The following is a 17,980-nucleotide window of genomic DNA, read 5'->3' as shown; positions in this document are numbered from 1 at the left end:
AATATTGTTCCTGTCCACCTGGTTTTTAACAGACCACCAACTGTATACATTACATGATTAGCTCTCGGATCACATAAATTGGTATCCCATGAGGAGTGTCGTATCCATCAAGATGCTAGCATGACCTGTCCCTCTTACACTGGTATTTTGTCAGCAAAGTCCTTGTCAGGCTACATCAATTAACATAAGAACGCCAACATCCCATCCAATTTTAACAAAAACAAGTATATATTGCTTCCCCAGGAGGCAAGATCCCGTACCCATCTAAATGCTATCTTTTCCAATTTTAACAATTTTGAACAATTATCGTGTGTATATTGGTATCCCAGGAGGCGAGTCGTATCCGTCAAGATGCAGGCCAAACCAAGCAGAAGGCTGAGAAGCTGCTGGATGATGCAGACCAGCTGGACAAGGATGTGTCAGACTCCAAGGAGCAGGTGGACAACCTCAAACTGAAGGCTGATACCGACAGGGACCAGACAGATAATGTATGTATAGCAGGGCACCAGACTGATAGTGTATGTATTGCAGGGGACCAGACAGATAATGTATGTATAGCAGGGGACCAGACTGATCATGTATGTATAGCAGGGGATCAGACTGATAATGTATGTATAGCAGGGCACCAGACTGATAATGTATGTTTAGCAGGGGACCAGACTGATAATGTATGTATAGCAAGGCACCAGGCTGATAATTTATGCATAGCAGGGCACCAGACTGATAATGTATGTATAGCATGATAGCAGGGGACCATACTGATAATGTATGTATAGCAGGGGACCAGACAGATAATGTATGTAAAGCAGGGGACCAGACTGATAATGTATGTATAGACAGGGACCATTGTGATTATGTATGTATAGACAGGGACCATTGTGATAATGTATGTGTAGACAGGGACCATTGTGATAATGTATGTATAGGCAGGTACCATTGTGATAATGTATGTATAGCAGATGCCCAGAGGACTAGACTGATAATGTATGTACAGCAGGGGACAAGAGTGATAATGTATGTATAGACAGGGGACCAGGCTTATAATGTATTTTAAGCAGGGGAACAGAGTGATAATGTATGTACAGCAGGGGACCAGAGAGATAATGTTTGTATAGACAGGGGACCAGACTTATAATGTATTTTAAGCAGGGGACCAGAGTAATAATGTATGTATAGCAGGGGACCAGAGTGATAATGTATGTATAGACAGGGACCAGACTGATAATATTTGTATGGAAGATAATGGACTTGTTACTGACAGGGACAAAAGCGAAAATGAATATATAGCCGTTAATACTGACAGGGACTAAGCCAATAATGTATGTATGGCCTTAAATACTGACAGGGACCAAACTGATGAGCAGCAAACAGCATAAGACCTGAACAGACTGCGAGTTACTCGCAGGCTGTTCTGGTTTTATGCTGGTTGCAAAAGTCATTTTCACTTCGCTTCTTATGGGGGAAAGGGTAAAAGTAGCTTCATTTCTTATTTCATATAAGTGATCCATGTACTGTCAGCAATATTCGCAAACAGAAACAATCCAAATCATATCAAACTAAACTATCTAAAATTAATATCATTTTCATGAACCAGAGAAATTGAAATTATATGGACCCTCGCAAAATGGATTGTAATCGAGTTACAGGTATTAATAAAGCCAGTCTTTTATGTGACTGGGCAATCTTGGTATTTTGATAAAAGCAGTGGTTGGTACATGTCCTTTACAGCTGTGTGACCTGGGTTCAATCCCTGCTCCCAGTGCTTGTGAGTAGGTGCTGGTCACCATACAGGACAGGTGGGGTTTCCTTCACCTACTCATACTTCCACCCACACTACAAGACCACACAAAATTTGAAAATGTTTCAGTAAAAACTAGAAATAGCTGGATATTTCAGCTATAAATCAAAATCCATCCCAACTTTCATAAAACTTGTAAGCTAATTAGGTAGGAGTGCTGGGGCAGACCCCCAGGGCCACACATGATGGAGCCTAAGGCGCAGAAAAGACCTAAGTAGCTTTGAAATACACACACACCGGAGTGGTTGACTTCTATCATGCCCCTCCCATGTTGTCTGTTACAGGCCTTACAGAAGGCAGGTGCAGCCAAGCAGTCTGCTAAGGAAGCTGCAGACAGAGTGGCAGACGCTTTAGCCAAGGTGGAAAACATCAGCCAGATACTTTGTAAGTGTTGTCTAAGTCCTGTTTTACTATGCTACTTCTAATGTGAAATTCCCAGCTGAAGGGTCACTTTCTCCCAGTTGATAACCCAGTGTCCATTTATACCAGTTGTTTTCCACATACAGCCACAGAAGTCTTTGTTACACGTTGGCCATATCAACATGGTACCTTGTAGTCAATATTCAGCAATCCATTCATAGATTTCATACAGCATTGATTTATTTATATTGGAGAACAAATACTAAATCTTACAAAGAGACTACACATGCTGTCATAATCAAACTGTTATAAATACCAATTGATATTATTGGAGCTGGTTTATTCTACATTTTAGCTATTCGAATATTATAATTTCAGAATATTCATTAGGCCTAGTATTAGATTTGTCTAGCCCCTTTATGGAGTCTTCCATTCAACGTATTAATCAATCTTAAAATGTCATATTCTTATCTGCCATCTTTTCTCTTAGCAGTGGTTTAGCACAATATGCTTTTAACACTTAGAACGAGTTTGTATATATGGACCAAGATATTGGTTTCCTTGGTAACTAATTTCACTGCCTTCTATTTTAGCTACGTTGCGTGACCTTGACACTGCAGAACTAGATCGCCTGGAGACAGAGCTGGCCGCTGCCGAGGCAGTGCTCCAGAATGCAGACTTGGAGGCACAGTTTGCCAAACTCACCACAGCCAATAACCAGGTAAGCTAGTTACTACAACTGAGACATTCTCTGGGAACACCAGTCTTAATGCAGGCTGCATAAGCTAATCAGGGACGAAACATTTCCACCTACACTTGATTTTTGTTTTGAAGACATTTCATTAAAACAAAAAAAATCCATAAAAGCAGTGAGAGTTGTTTCAGATTTGCCTGTGGGAACTGCACAGGCTAATCTGGGATGACAAACATGCACTAACCCCTGTCTTACCATAGTGTGGCTCAGTTCAATTGTAAAGCCGTACCTCTGACACATTCCACTGCTATTCACAAGGTACAGCTACATCGTTATGTACTCATCAGACAGTATGAACAATTTCACTTGCTGAAACCCGGCTATTTGCAAATGTTAAGAGAAGAATCATGCCTTCAAACTGACTACAAAATTAAACGAGAGTGTGAAATAATTGTAAAGATTGTTAGGGCTGTAACTTTGCAGCTCTTGAGATTTTTTAGATTTTGCTAGTAGGGTGGTCAGTACTTTATTGCAGATTGCACTAATTTAATATGGGACGACATTCTATGTACATGGCTTTAGCCCGGAGCAATTTCCAATTAAATATCAATGTTTTGTTACTTCAGCCAGGGATTCCTTTATAATACTGTGAATGCAAGGCGGTGATTTACTGACTGAAAGATTGCTCAAAAGATGACCTTCTGCTGGTCAAACAGGGATGCTATTGTGTACCAACAATTTCAGAATTTCAATTCTCTTCAATTGATAACACCCAATACTGAACCTTTCGGCAAGCGAAGTTTTGTGAAGCAAGTTTAACTTTTTTCAACCAGAATGGTTATAATGAACAGTTCACACAGTCACAGGCTAATCAGAATTGAAACTCTGCCTAAACTGTATTTTCGCTAAGAAGAGACTTCCTTTAAACCCAAAAATATAATAAAGTGAAAAATGTTGTGTCTGGTAAGCCTATGCGGACTGCACAGGCTAATCTGGGATGACACTTACTTCACATGCATGAAGCCCAGTATTTCCAGGGCATGACTCATACATGTGTGTTTCTGCCTTTCCCACAGATGAAGGTATTGCATACATATTTGACATTTTTATTAAAACCAGTTCAATAACACATCAATATCTCCCTTTATTAAATCCAATTTAATAGCACATGATTATCTCCCTTTGCTGCAGTTGAAGGTGTGGGTGCAGGAGTACAGCCAGGACCTGTCCGGGCTGGAGAAGGACGTTCAGAATGTCAAGGACATCATGGACTCACTTCCCACCGGCTGCTTCAAGAACATCGACATAGAGACACCCACTGCACAGTAACCATGGTTATGGAACACCATCAACTATAATTATGGTGTTATGACCACCATGACCTTGGGGTTGGCGCCAACTTGACCTCAGAGAACAACGAACTACCCAAATCTTAAACTCTGTATAAGTGTCCCTCTAAAGGCATTTGTTTCATCAAAATTTAATATCCTAAAAAAAAACAGAAATGTGTTTGTTGACAAAGCTACTCTTGTCATGAATGTAAAACTGTTAGTGTAACAATATGATATGTCTGCCTGACTGTATGGCTTTCGGTTGTCATTGTTGTTATTAAATATAAGGATTTAAACAAGTAGAAAGTTCAAAAGTATTTGTCTTGTTTTCCTTCTAGAAACTGTTGTATTTCTGAACATGACTGACCTAAGCAACTTATTATGATGATGAAGTCCTTTTATTGGAATAATATGATTACAAGATTAGATCTGTACAAACAGTGATTTTGATGTTTGCAAACATTTTGCATGCATAGTTTGCTCTTTGTGACTGTATTCTTTATGTTTGGAAATGTTTGCCTTACAAGATTTCATGTGTCATGGTAACTAACCAGTATGTTGTTCATTAGGATATTACTGCATTTCATGTTAAAATGATGAGTAGAAAATATTTGTTCAAGAATTAATTTCATAATTATGTACCTATTTGATTATGATTAGAAAAGAAGTCAGCATTTCATATTTTTGACAGTTATGAATGACACTTTGCTTGGAACATATTATTATGTAAGAGTATGCATTAAGATATGTTTCCTGTCAAAATACTGACGACTCCAAAATAGTAGATAAAATTGATCTTTTATTACTTTAACATAATCTATGGCTTGTGCTCTTCATTTAATGTCTTTGCTTTAAACCAAAGCCATCATGCAAGAGCTTTACTGTTTGCTTTATGGGCTATATATTTATCTTAATCTGCTTTTGGCTTCAGTTTAAGATGTTTTTGTAGCATTTTATTGTTAATATTTACCCACCTTATCATGGCTGGCCACACAAATATTGTTTGTGTTACTCTGCATGTTTACATTCATTCTAATGCTTATGTTTTGTGAAGCTTAGCTTGCTAATTCTGGATTTTTAAATGATTTAAGGGTATCATTAAAGTGGATAATTTAACTAGAATAATAAAGACAATCCATCTCGTTATGCATTCTACCTAGCATTACCAAGCACTTGGTTTATCATTTTTGTGTGCAGCACGTTTACTACCATCAGCACAAAAAACTAGGTATATCCATAGTTCAAAACCCATAAACAAGTGCCCATCTACTGTTCAAATCAGTGACTGATTATTACTGTACCACTGTTGATTAAAAAGCAGTGCTTACTCTCCTTTTCTCCAATGAGCCCATGGCCACAAATAATCACTTTTAGGTTAAGAAAATACTATTTGTCTACACTATTTTCTGAGCAGTGGGAAGCTCTGATAAAGGTCATATGGCATGAGCGAAATGGGTCACAGTTTATAAGAAGGTAGCATGTAAATTTATGTGTAATATTAAGGTTTAATTAGCAAACGATTTCATTTAATGTGTACAATGGTTCTGTCTTTGTTCAAACCTTGCAATCGTTTCTTAAAGCCACAGGGTGTACAAGTGTATGTAGCACAGAAGTTTATACAACAAGTTAATAGTCCTTAAGCATCTTAACTTTGTCTTTAATACGTTTTATTTTAATGTTTTGCTATAATTCCTGAATAGTTTTCTTTATTTGCAACTACAGAATAGGTGACACCATTTTGGTGTTAACACTTTTATTTCAATAAAGACAATTTGTTATTCTGGATTATATGGATTTCTAAAAGTTTTACATGAAAATCAAAGAATATGGTATAAGAATAACCATTAATATGTCATCACATCTTGTTTTGTCTATAAGATATGGGCATACTTACGTATTTAATCTTTTGATATTAAATTGTAGGACTACTTGCATTGTACAGACCTTCGATGTGTCAGGATAGTTTAGTGCCAAAATATGTTTCAGTTGTCGTCCTTTTGTAACAAATTGTTGTGGCATGTTTCTTATCTCTTGTGTTGAGTTTATATCAATATTTATGTTACTCGACCATTCTGTGTTTAGATTGTATTGCAGTTTAGCAAAATTTTAGATAATGCTGTAAGTTTGTAGAACATAAGCTTGTTCATGTATATAAAATATATATGTATATTTCATATGTATTACATTTTTATGAAGCAATTATTTCAGCTGAAAGATTTTTTTGCAAACATCTTGTGATTTTTTTTTAATTTTCTTCTGCATGTTTATGTTATTTTCTATCCTTTCTATGTTGCTTGTTTAGTTTGAACACATTTTTAAAAGGATTATATTGCAAGTCCAGCCTTTGTTTTATATTATTATATTATCAAAAAAGTTCTCCAGATGTCTTCTGCATGTAGTCGTTTTGATGTTAACATATTCAAGGCCAGTAAAATGTATGTACTTTGTTTTTTTACCTTGGTTCAATTTAATGATCAGTTTGAGAATTTTGCATCTTTAAGATCTAATCAGCATAATGTTAGACGCCAGGTTGTAATTGACACAATGTTTAACAGATCATGTATAATTTGTTATGCAAATTCGTCCATTTTCTAAGATTTTACTATAAAATGTGCTCATCGGTATATACATTCTATACCTGTTAATTATCATGTAGCATAATTCAAATTTAATTGGAATTCCTCATATGCATAATAATCATTAATCAATATTAAAGGTGCTTGTTCACATATGTTTATATATTTTGCTAGTTTGTGTAAAAAAGTTAAAAGTGAACAACTGTTTGGAATATTATGAAATTGTCAATCTTTGAACCTTGCCCTTATTAAGTTATAACAATCTGTAACTGAATCTCCACATGACAGTTGCGTTGTGATTTATTGTCCCCTACCGGTGAAACCGTAGGTGACTTATGGTTTGCTCTCTGTCTGTCTGTCCGTCACACTTTTCTGGATCCTGCGATAACTTTAAAAGTTCTTCATATTTTTTCATAAAACTTGAAACATGGATGGATGGCAATATGGAGAGTATGCCCGTCATTTTATTTTGTTCCTACGTCAAGAATTCTGGTTGCTATGGCAACAAATAAAAAAATGTAATTTTTTTTTACTGACAATGGTGGAGTTTTAACGGTAGGGGACCATATTGCTTGGCAATCTCTTGTTTCGCAATACTATTTAAGAATAAGAACCGCAAGAACAAACTAAACTGTTTTTGTTTAAAGTGTTGTATATTCAAGTTCACTGTTTGCCATACTTGGAAGTATTTTTCTGAAATAAAATGCCTCAAGGATAATTATTGTGCCAACATTTTTTTTCATCAAAAACATATTTTCCCTTAATAAGCCTGAACATATAGAATTGAAGGTTGTTTGTCTTTGCTCATAATACTGGTTGTGAGGTGAAATTTTACTTGATTGGCTAAAAAAGGGCAAAATTGTTGGACCCGACACAACTTTATTCGTGGGAAATATTTATTTGTATGGAAATATTTATCTCCATTTCAAGCATCCTTTAATTGATTTTAATATCCCAATTTTATATGAAGGTACTCAGAAATGAGGATAATTCAGTTATTTGGCTAGCATTGTTAACGTAACCTTTGTTTAGGTACATATCAACAGTTATAACAGAGAACGAGTCATTATCAAGTTTCTACAACATATGAATTTTACGAACCCTTTAGTTTTTGTGTCGACGTCGATTTCTACCATGTGAGAGCTTCAGGTCCTATGCATAGTATAGGGTTGTATGCATCGTTTACTCATATATATCTTTACCTGATTTCTGTTGATTTTATTCAAATGTAGCTTTTTGATGTTGCAAATTTATAAACTTGTACAACTATTGAATTTATACTGTATGTACATGTAGTTGTATTCAACATAAAATATCAGTTCAGTTCATTTCAATTTTGTATTGCTTTGTATTTCCTTTTCCTTTTTGTACTGATTGTTTATAAATATAACTGATCTGTTAACATGATCACAGTTTCTTCGATCATACATTATTATAACAACAATGGTTATATTCCTGTACCTCAAGGGTTTGTAACATAAGCCTGCTTTGATACAGCGGGGCTGAATGCGTGTGCGTTAGGTGTTGTCCCAGATTTTGCTGTGTTGTCTGCAAAGGCTTATTTATAATTAGGAATGTCACTGTTTGCCTTCATGGAATTTTCGTTTAAAATAAGTCTTTTATAAGCACCATCACTGATAAGCCTTGGCTGGCTGCACAGGCTTAACTGGGGCGACACTACTAACATGATTAAATCCCATTTTCATAGAGCGCGGTTCAAATGCATTCAAACGCCTCACCAGCTATTCTTCAACCACCAGTTTCCGTAGTACTCTCTTAACTGACCCATCACATGCTTTACTTTGCTGTTCGATGTAAAAAAAATCACACTTCGGAATTTGATATTGAAAATATTTGAGTACTGTGATCAATAGACATTTCACTATAATAACATATAATTTCATATACCGGCATAAGAAGAAAAAATTAGTTCCCAGCAAAGAACTACCGTTTTCATAGTATGCTCTTTACAAGTTAGGTCTGACAATACCGATTCCGTTTTTGTCCGTAGAAAGCATTGTCACGTCTCATGTATGAGAAATAAAACACGTGTTCAGCAGAGGAAGACTTGTTGCATTATTTTTATGCCCCCCTTCGAAGAAGAGGGGGTATATTGTTTTGAGCATGTCCGTCAGTCGTCGGTCGGTCCGTCCACCAGATGGTTTCCGGATGATAACTCAAGAACGCTTAGGCCTAGGATCATGAAACTTCATAGGTACATTGATCATGACTGGCAGATTACCCCTATTGATTTTCAGGTCACTAGGTTAAAGGTAAAGGTCACAATGACTCGAAATAGTAAAATGGTTTCTGTATGATAACTCCAGAATGCTTAGGCCTAGGATCATTAAATTTCATAGGTACATTGATCATGACTGGCAGATGACCCCTATTGATTTTCAGGTCACTAGGTCAAAGGTCATAGGCCACAGTGACTCGAAACAGTAAAATGGTTTCAGGATGATAACTCTAGAATGCTTAGGCCTAGGATCATGAATCTTCATAGGTACATTGATCATGACTGGCAGATGACCCCTATTGATTTTCAGGTCACTAGGTTAAAGGTCAAGGTCACAGTGACTCGAAATAGTAAAATGGTTTCCGGATGATAACTCAAGAATGCTTTCGCCTAGGATCATGAAACTTCATACGTACATTGATCATGACTGGCAGATGACCCCTAATTATTTTCAGGTCACTAGGTCAAAGGTCAAGGTCACAGTGACTCGAAACAGTAAAATGGTTTCCGGATGAAAACTCAAGAATGCTTATGCCTAGGATCATGAAATTTCATAGGTTCATTGATCATGGCCGGCAGATGATCCCTATTGATTTTCTTGTCACTAGGTCAAAGGTCAAGGTCACAGTGACTCGAAACAGTAAAATGGTTTCAGGATGATAACTCTAGAAAGCTTAGGCCTAGGATCATGAAACTTCAGAGTTACATTGATAATGACTGGCAGATGACCCCTATTGATTTTCATGTCACTAGGTCAAAGGTCAAGGTCACCTTTTGATAATGACTGGCAGATGACCCCTATTGATTTTCAGGTCACTAGGTCAAAGGTCAAGGTCACTGTGACTCGAAATAGTAAAATGGTTTCTGGATAATAACTCGAGAATGCTTACGCATAGGATCATGAAACTTCATAGGTACATTGATAATGACTGGCAGATGACCCATATTAATTTTCAGGTCACTAGGTCAAAGGTCAAGGTCACAGTGACTCGAAGCAGTACAATGGTTTCAGGATGATACCTCAAGAATAATGAGGCCTAGGATCATGAAACTTCATAAGTACATTGATCATGACTGGCAGATGTCCCCTATTGATTTTCAGGTCAAAGGTCAAGGTCACAGTGACAAAAACGTATTCAAACAATGGCTGCCACTACAACTGACAGCCCATATAGGGGGCATGCATGTTTTACAAACAGCCCTTGTTCAAAAACAAGATTATATTCTGATTCAAGACCCCATACATGTTGTATATACAAATATGATAGCTGTTATCTAACTTACAAACTTTGCGCTGATCTTTTCACCACGGACGCTTGAGAACGTGACATGTATATGAGCCGTGCTCTGTGAAAAGGGGGTTTTATTGCGTGTGCGTAAAGTGTAGTTGGGCTAATCTGAGACGACACTTTCCGCCTAAATTTGATTTTTGCGAAGAATAGACTTTCTTTATGCTTTCGTTATAGTAGTCATGCCAAATACCTGAACAAAAATCACGGATAACACTCGCAAAGCGGATACGTCAGTAATTTATTTTATTGTCAGTGACAGATACGCGATATGTTTTATGTGGACAAGCTGTACCAAACCGCGAGGAACTCCGACTCTGCGATTTTATGGTCACCTGTAAAGGTCGTAACAAAAATTGAAATATAAAATATAAACAGTTAGAATGGGACTAATTTGCGTAGATGTATCATTTGTTCACTGCCATCTATTAACATGTTTCTTGCATTTTTGCGTTATTAATCACCATTGATAATATAAAAATGTACTCTTGTTAAGGAAACTATACACACCTAATAGATGGACGATGTGAATACAGGAACAAGTATCTGTTTCGTGACATATGACCAATCGGCCTTTATTATTATTAATTATTATAATTATATGAGCCGCGTTCTGGGAAAACTGGCATGTCCTGATAAGACTGTGCAGTACGCACAGGCTAATCGGGGACGACACTTTCCGACGTAACTGGATTTTTGTATACATGAGACTTTCTTTAAACAAAAAAAATCCATAAAAGCGTAAAGTGTCCCTGATTAGCATGTGCTTACTGCACAGGACAGGCTTATCAGGGACGACACTACGCACATGCATTAAGCCTCGGTTTCCCAGAGCGGAGCTCAATTATTTATAATGAGAATTATTACACACCGTCTCTGTCGAAGTAATAGAAGAGCCTCGCAAAGTCGGGGTTCTTGGAGATCTCCCCGTTCCTGTCCGTGTCTGCCCGGTGGAAGAGCGTCACCGCGTGCTCGAGGTCCCCGAGCTTCAGCAGCGTCCAGTGCGCGATGAACTCCGTCTCGTCTATGTTGCCGTCAGCTACGAAGAAGTATAAAGGCTACCTTTTGCTTTAAAGGATATATTACCCTTCCAATGGTTACTTACGAAATAATCGACGGGTAACTATTGGTTATTGCGGTAATAACCAACGTGATGGAGTTTCGATGCGTAGGAATTAATCCACGAGGGCGTAGCCCGAGTGGTTTGATAACAAGCATCGGAACGACATACCGTTAGTTATTACCGCAATAACCAACGGTTACACGTCGATTATTTCGATTCTAACACGATTTCATCAATAAGTTATCCGCGATTTCAAGGTTATAGCTAAATGAGCATTATATTAACCGAACGTCCTCCACTTTTCCGCGAAAACGTGACGTCACCACAACAATTAAAATCAAATGACGTCGTCTTCATTCATAAACAGTACGCGGACAATCAAAGTGAGGTAACTTTAAACAACCGTTGGTATATATCGGGGTAATAACCATCAGTAGTTTTCCGTCTTTATATATAGAAAACAAGTCACGTGCCGTGGTAGAATCCACTATATTGCATTGATCTACCATAAAATATGAGTCACGTTTCGGGAAAACCGGTCTTAATGCATGATCATAAAGTGTCGTTCCTACCAGCCTGTGTAGTCCGCACGGGCTAATCAGGGACGACACTTTTCGCCTACCGTATACACTTGATCTTCGTACAGAAAAGACCTTCTTTAAACAAAAAATTCAATGAAAGCGGAAAGTGTCTACCCTGATTTGCATGTGCGGGCTACATAGGCGAATCTGGGATAACACGTTACGCACAAGCTAAGTTGGTTCCCAGTGAACACAGTCAGTCGTCACTCAGAGGTAACGATCAAATATAGAATCGAATAATGTTTTTATCTATTGCATGAAAGGACTTCTTCACAATCACTCAATTATTGGAGTGGAAAGCGTTGCACCGCAGTTATGCGCACTTTTTCCCAGTGCATCAGTCAGTGGTTTATTTTCCGGCTTTTCCTTGTCTCAGGAGACTTGCCGATCTTCTGTCTTGAGTGATCCTCCTTATACCTCGTAGCCTCGAGGAGAGGTGGCTGATATTCGTCAGTCCTCTACCTGCCCAGCTTTGGATGCTCTGTCAGGAGTTTAAAGTCCCTCTGGCATAGTGTCATACGGGTCAAATATGCACTCAAACCAAAGTTTAGGAATCAGCCGTGTGGTAGACGATACTAGTAAACACGTGGTAGGCAACACTACTAAACACGCTAGACTGATGCAAGCGTTTCTGTCAAACATTGACTTTATCCCGTTTTATGTTTAATTGTTTCTACTATAGCATGCTGGTCGTAATCCACTTTTCAAAACAGTTGATTTGGCAAGAAAATGTAGCTGTTTAAAGTTAACAAGATATGTCTACATTTATATTTACTATATGGTTTTAACAGTTATATTTTCAGGTTCTAAAATTACTCTATATTCTAACACGGAACGCGACTTGTTTTCTATACACAAAGAAGGAAATCAAGTGTGGGTTATTCTGCAATAAAGTATGGGCGGCGCTTAATGTTTTGAAAATAGTTTCGAATAAATAAAGACAATATTGCAGTAAAATGCACGTGCTAAAACCCGCTCAAAAAGACATGTAATAAATGTAGCATGTATATAAATGAATTGAAACTACAAATTGTATATTTGGTGATAAGTGGCATAACGACGCATGCAAAGAATGTTATTTGTTAAGAAACGTAATTAAGAAAACATTTATAGCATGTCAGCTGAAAGTAGCATCAATAAACGTGACGTCTTTTAGTTTCTTCGATTGTTGCTCTCAATGAAAGTGACGTCATTTGCAAAATATTTATGAGTGAAAACGACGTCATATGTTTGTACAATTCAATAACGTCATTAAATAGTGAACTTTTTACTAAGAAGGGAAGAGTATTGAAAAATATAGTTCACGTCCAAAAGCTTGAACCAAATCAATCAGAATCGTGTTGGAATCGAAATAATATTTTTCTATCAACGTTTGTTGTCGAATAACCCACATTAAGGAGTATAGATGCGTGTTATCAAATCACCCGAGCTTCGCACTCGTGATTTAATTCCTACGCATCTATACTCCTTACTGTGGGTTATTCGACAACAAACCACGATAGAAAAATATTATTTCTTAAATGTAGTACAAGCCAGTTAACACCTTGATATAAATATTTTTTCAATAAATAAGAGAACATGTAACAGTTATGCAATTATCGTATAACTGTAACAGACAGATGTGTGTTTTCAACCGATGTTTGTTTTGAACCGATGTGTGTTGAACACCGATGTGTGCTACGTACCGATGCTTGTTTGGTACAGAGGCGTGTTACATTCCGAAGCGTGTATCGTACCGATGCTTGTTACGTAGCGATGCGTGTTTCGTACCGGTGTGTGTTTCATTCAGATGCGAGTTTCGTACCGATGTGTGTTTCGGACCAATGTGTGTTTCGTACCGGTTTGCGTTTCGTACCGATGTGTATTTTGTACCGATGTGTGATTCGTACCGATGTTTTTTCCACACCGATGCGTTTTTCGTAGCGTTGTGTTTCGTACTGATGCGTGTTTCGTACCGATGTGTGTTCCTTACTGATGCGTGTTTCTTACCGCTGCGTGTTTCTTACCGTTCATGTCGAAGCGCTGGAAGATCTCTGTCATCTCTTCCTGCGTGAGGAAGCCGTCGGGGGTTCGGTTCGCCTCCGCCGTCTGGAAGATGGCTTGAGCCACCGGGTCGACGGGTATGTTGGGCCGTTCTGGGTGACAATGGATACTGGAAGCGAGGACAAGGTAATGCAACAAATTAATGCCACTACAAACTCTTTGCAAGTTAGGACAATTTGTCGCGTTAAATTTCCAGATATTTTTAACGAGTTAATAGAGTGTATGGCCTTTCCATGCGGTTTCCACTCTGTGTACTACTCCACCATAAAATATTTGTAATGATCATCTTTTCTCAGCTGCCTCACCTGTAAAAAAGTTTTTACTGTACTGTTTCCTCTGCGCCCGTGCATTGATCTCCGCTGCAATGGGTCCACAATAGAATGCCATATGATATAAAAGACCGGATTTGGTGTAGGTGATGGTGGCGGGGGTGGGTGGGGGTAAGCGGTAAAATAAGAAGTATTGAACTGGGCCTTTAAACTTGTACAGCTTTATTTGAGCACCCGGTTCATAAGGGATATTGGGCGCTGGATACTGGAGGGAAGAGTAACGCAAGAATAAAGCATTCATTGTTATTGAATTTTGAAATAAGTTTATAATAAGGTCCCTCCGAACCAAAGCTGTGAGGATCTGGGCTTTGTGTCATAGTCCCTGATTTATTGCATTTTCCAGTTTTCAAAGTTTTGACATTCGTTGGTTCATAACTGCACTTTCTTAATACAATTATTTATTATGTAATTGTATTTGTTTTTGAAACTGACTCGAGTGACAGAGGCGTTGAATGTCGGACCGCTCCAAGTGGCGGTATTTGCTGAGAAATGAAATTTTAAGCTTTTGTTGTCGAGCCTCGTTCTGGGAAAATTGGGCTTAATGCACGTGCGAAAAGTGTTGTCCCAGATTTGCCTGTGCAGTTTGCAAACGCAAAACATAAACAAAACTTTCCTTGTACACTGGATTTTCGTTTAGAAGATACTTTATACTCTATATAAGCGGATGGCAAAGGCTAATCTCGGACGACACTTTCCGCACCTGCATTAAACTCAGTTTTCCCAGAACGGGAATATTTTTTTTCAAAGTTAATGAGGGCCCTCCGAGCCGAAACTGAATTACGTTAGTATTGGTAGGGGCTGGGGAGGGGGGGGATGACCTATTATTTTTAATGTTGGATTGTTCTTGTGTTGGGGGGGGGGGGGGGAAATCCGCAGTAACTGGAAAAATCTCACCTTTTCAATATGGTGACCATGAACCAAAGTCAAATGTTAGGGCGCGTTGTACATGATGACCATATACAAAATATAAAACTTTTGGATATCTAAAATAAAACATGAATGCTCATGAATGAACACATGCGTTGTTCATACAGGCTAATCGGCATTTAGAAAGTATCTTCTCAGCGAAAATCCAGTTTAGGCGGAAAATGCGGACTTCACATGCCAATCTGTTATGACACTTTACGAACATGCATTTAGTCCAGTTTTCCTTAAATGAGGCTCAATTTATGTTTTCTTATACGTACCCCATGATAAGGACGAAGAGGCCTAGGGCCAGACAGTATGCCACCTGCTGCATTTACAGTGGATTGCGTTCACAGACCTGCAATCAAATATGCATTAAATACGTAAAAACACTACAACTACGGACTCATTGATTTAAGATTAACCGGTTTTGTCATATATATATATATATATATATATATATATATATATATATATATATATATATATATATATATATATATATATATATATATATATATATATACAAATTGATCGCTTTTTAATATATATATATTAGACCACGATTATGATTTTCAGTTATTTATTTTATAGTTGAGAAACGATCATTAAAAAGCGATCAATTAGTCCTTTGCGTTTAGTTCAATCAACAAGTTTCAGTTTCATGTGAAAGTTTAATTTAAAGGTAATCTGTTGACATACCGTACATATATATGAGACCAGGCCTTCAAAAGTATACGTCGAATACAATCAAGAAACAATCCGTCTACACTTGTATGGCTTGGTTTGTTAGATTTCAGAAATATTAGACATCGCTTGCATAACAATTCATTCACAACTGTATTACAAAGCCAGAAATAAAACAGTAAGTAAAAAAGACTCTTAACCCTAGTAATTTGTGTTGTTTATGATTAAAGCTATACGAATTCAATTTACTGATTACTGTTATTAAAAGCGCAAATCGTTCCCATGTTCTTACATCTTACTAACCGACATCGAAAGAAATAAAGCTTAAAAGAAATATTCAAAATTTACTCAAGAATTAATATCTTGTATTTAAACAAGGACAAAGCTTATACTAGCCTCCAATTGTCCGGTCTGTTATTTGGTCAAACAGGTTTGTTATGAACCTAGCAGTAAAATAAAGAAAAACACTTTTAAATGTCAACAAAGAAAACAAACAAAAACACAGGAGAAACGCTTACTTCTAAAAATGTAAATGTTTTTCCAACACGTCTGTATAAATGAATGTTCACTTTAAAAGGGATCACTGTCAAAATGCCTGATCTCTGAGATATCAGTTGTGCGGACGTCCGTGTGAACACACAGATGTTGGTTCATCTTGATAGAAATGGAATTTCAGTGATAGCTATATAAAGTAAAGTGTAACTTGTTTGATAAGTTGAAATGCGACTCGATGCAATAATGATAATGTGCGAAAACAAAGACGCTAAACACAGACGCATATCATTTTGAATGGTGGCTTTTTCTTACAATCTGTTACATGGAATTTGCATCATACCAATTTAAAGAAATCGGCCTGATAAGAATGTGTCTGATATGTTTCTATATAGATCAATTCACTTTATAAATATGTCCCTTATTGGAGGTTAAACATATTATCGATGTCAACTATAAAGCCATTTTTATTTATTACAACTGAATCTTATTATATCTCCATATAACGAGAGTCGCATGTGGGGTACCTTCAGTGTCGAAGGCTTTGCTAAAATAAAGTTGCCGCGCATCAATCTGGTCACCATCGTATAAGCTTGTCGCAATGTCTTGTATAACAAGAACAAGCTGGCTTTCCTATGAACGTCTTGTCATGAAACCATGCTGGCCGTTATTGAGGATACAATGGTGCTACAGGTCTTTTATAAACTTACTGCTTTCGATGTGCTCCATGGTCTTACAATGACTACAATAGACTGTTGTCAGGGATATCGGCATGAATTTTGCAGGAGCTGTGTTATTGCCCTTCCTCAATATTGGAGTTACCATATCAGGCTTCCAGTCATCGGATACTTGATCTTGTGCCAAGGAGGCTTGACACAGTAGGGTCAGTGCATGGACGATTTCGCTTGCAAATTCCTTAATGAATTTTGGCGGTAGTCCTTGTGCCTTATATGGGTATAAAGGTCTAGCAAACGCCTTCTCATTCGGTTTTCAGTGATGTCGATGGGTTCTACTGTCGAGTCCATAGATAAGGTGCTGGATAGGTCTTCTTCATTGAAGAGTTCAATTTAATGTTAAAATGTGCATTTTTTATTATAAAGAGACATTCGTTTTTATTTATAATACAGCGAAGTAACGAAAATAATAGACAAATAATTAGGCTGGGGTAAATCGGTTAAAAGTGAAAGTATACCATCGTCCACATTGTCGAACTATCAGCCACGACACAATTTTCAAGGTTAATACCAGCCTTAATGTCGTGATAACATGGATTGCGACGATAGCCTCATGTGCTAAGACTTAATGATTGATTCCAAATTTAATCGTGATATCACTACATGTATGGCAAACGACTTGTCAAAAAATTGGTCACAGGCAATCCTACATCGTACACAAACAAAAACAGTTTATAAAAACCTTACAACTCCTTTTGGCATCAACACAAACAGTATGTATATAGTTCATTTAAATCGTTACAAAAAATAGTTCATCTTTAATATATACATTCCAACGGTCATTATGATATCAAAACACGCTTTACAAAATGTAAGATGTGCTGATTACAAAGACAAAAGAAACAATCTTACGATCTG

General features: G+C 37.4%; 2 protein-coding genes across 4 annotated transcripts in view; one reads left to right on the top strand and one right to left on the bottom strand.

Moving 5' to 3' along the window:
- LOC127837893 (laminin subunit gamma-1-like) overlaps positions 1-8,820 on the top strand; it is a 64,688-nt gene extending 55,868 nt beyond the window's left edge. Inside the window, exons 27-30 of the mRNA XM_052365341.1 lie at positions 330-488; positions 2,083-2,182; positions 2,752-2,879; positions 4,044-8,820. Coding sequence (XP_052221301.1) covers positions 330-488; positions 2,083-2,182; positions 2,752-2,879; positions 4,044-4,181 — 525 coding nt within the window. The 3' untranslated portion in view covers positions 4,182-8,820. The remainder of the gene's footprint in view (positions 1-329; positions 489-2,082; positions 2,183-2,751; positions 2,880-4,043) is intronic.
- A 1,689-nt stretch (positions 8,821-10,509) lies between these two features.
- Positions 10,510-16,567, bottom strand: LOC127837903 (uncharacterized). Of its 3 annotated transcripts, XM_052365356.1 has the most exons (6): positions 16,415-16,477; positions 15,912-16,006; positions 15,491-15,567; positions 13,938-14,083; positions 11,159-11,326; positions 10,510-10,622 (listed from the first exon to the last, which is right to left on the bottom strand). In XM_052365356.1, exons 3-6 carry the CDS (start codon positions 15,541-15,543, stop codon positions 10,564-10,566), a joined length of 426 nt encoding a protein of 141 aa, XP_052221316.1. In that variant the 5' UTR covers positions 15,544-15,567; positions 15,912-16,006; positions 16,415-16,477; the 3' UTR covers positions 10,510-10,563. The 3 variants fall into 3 exon arrangements, with proteins under 3 accessions (XP_052221316.1, XP_052221315.1, XP_052221317.1); XM_052365355.1 differs by lacking the exon at positions 15,912-16,006 and having other exon boundaries at positions 16,415-16,567; XM_052365357.1 differs by lacking the exon at positions 15,912-16,006 and having other exon boundaries at positions 16,293-16,444.
- Positions 16,568-17,980: the final 1,413 nt, after the last annotated feature.

This window comes from Dreissena polymorpha, chromosome 7 (genome assembly GCF_020536995.1).
Source record: "Dreissena polymorpha isolate Duluth1 chromosome 7, UMN_Dpol_1.0, whole genome shotgun sequence".
Lineage (NCBI taxonomy): Eukaryota > Metazoa > Mollusca > Bivalvia > Myida > Dreissenidae > Dreissena > Dreissena polymorpha.
Note: the sequence above shows the minus strand (reverse complement) of the source record. Positions and strands in the feature narration are given on the sequence as shown.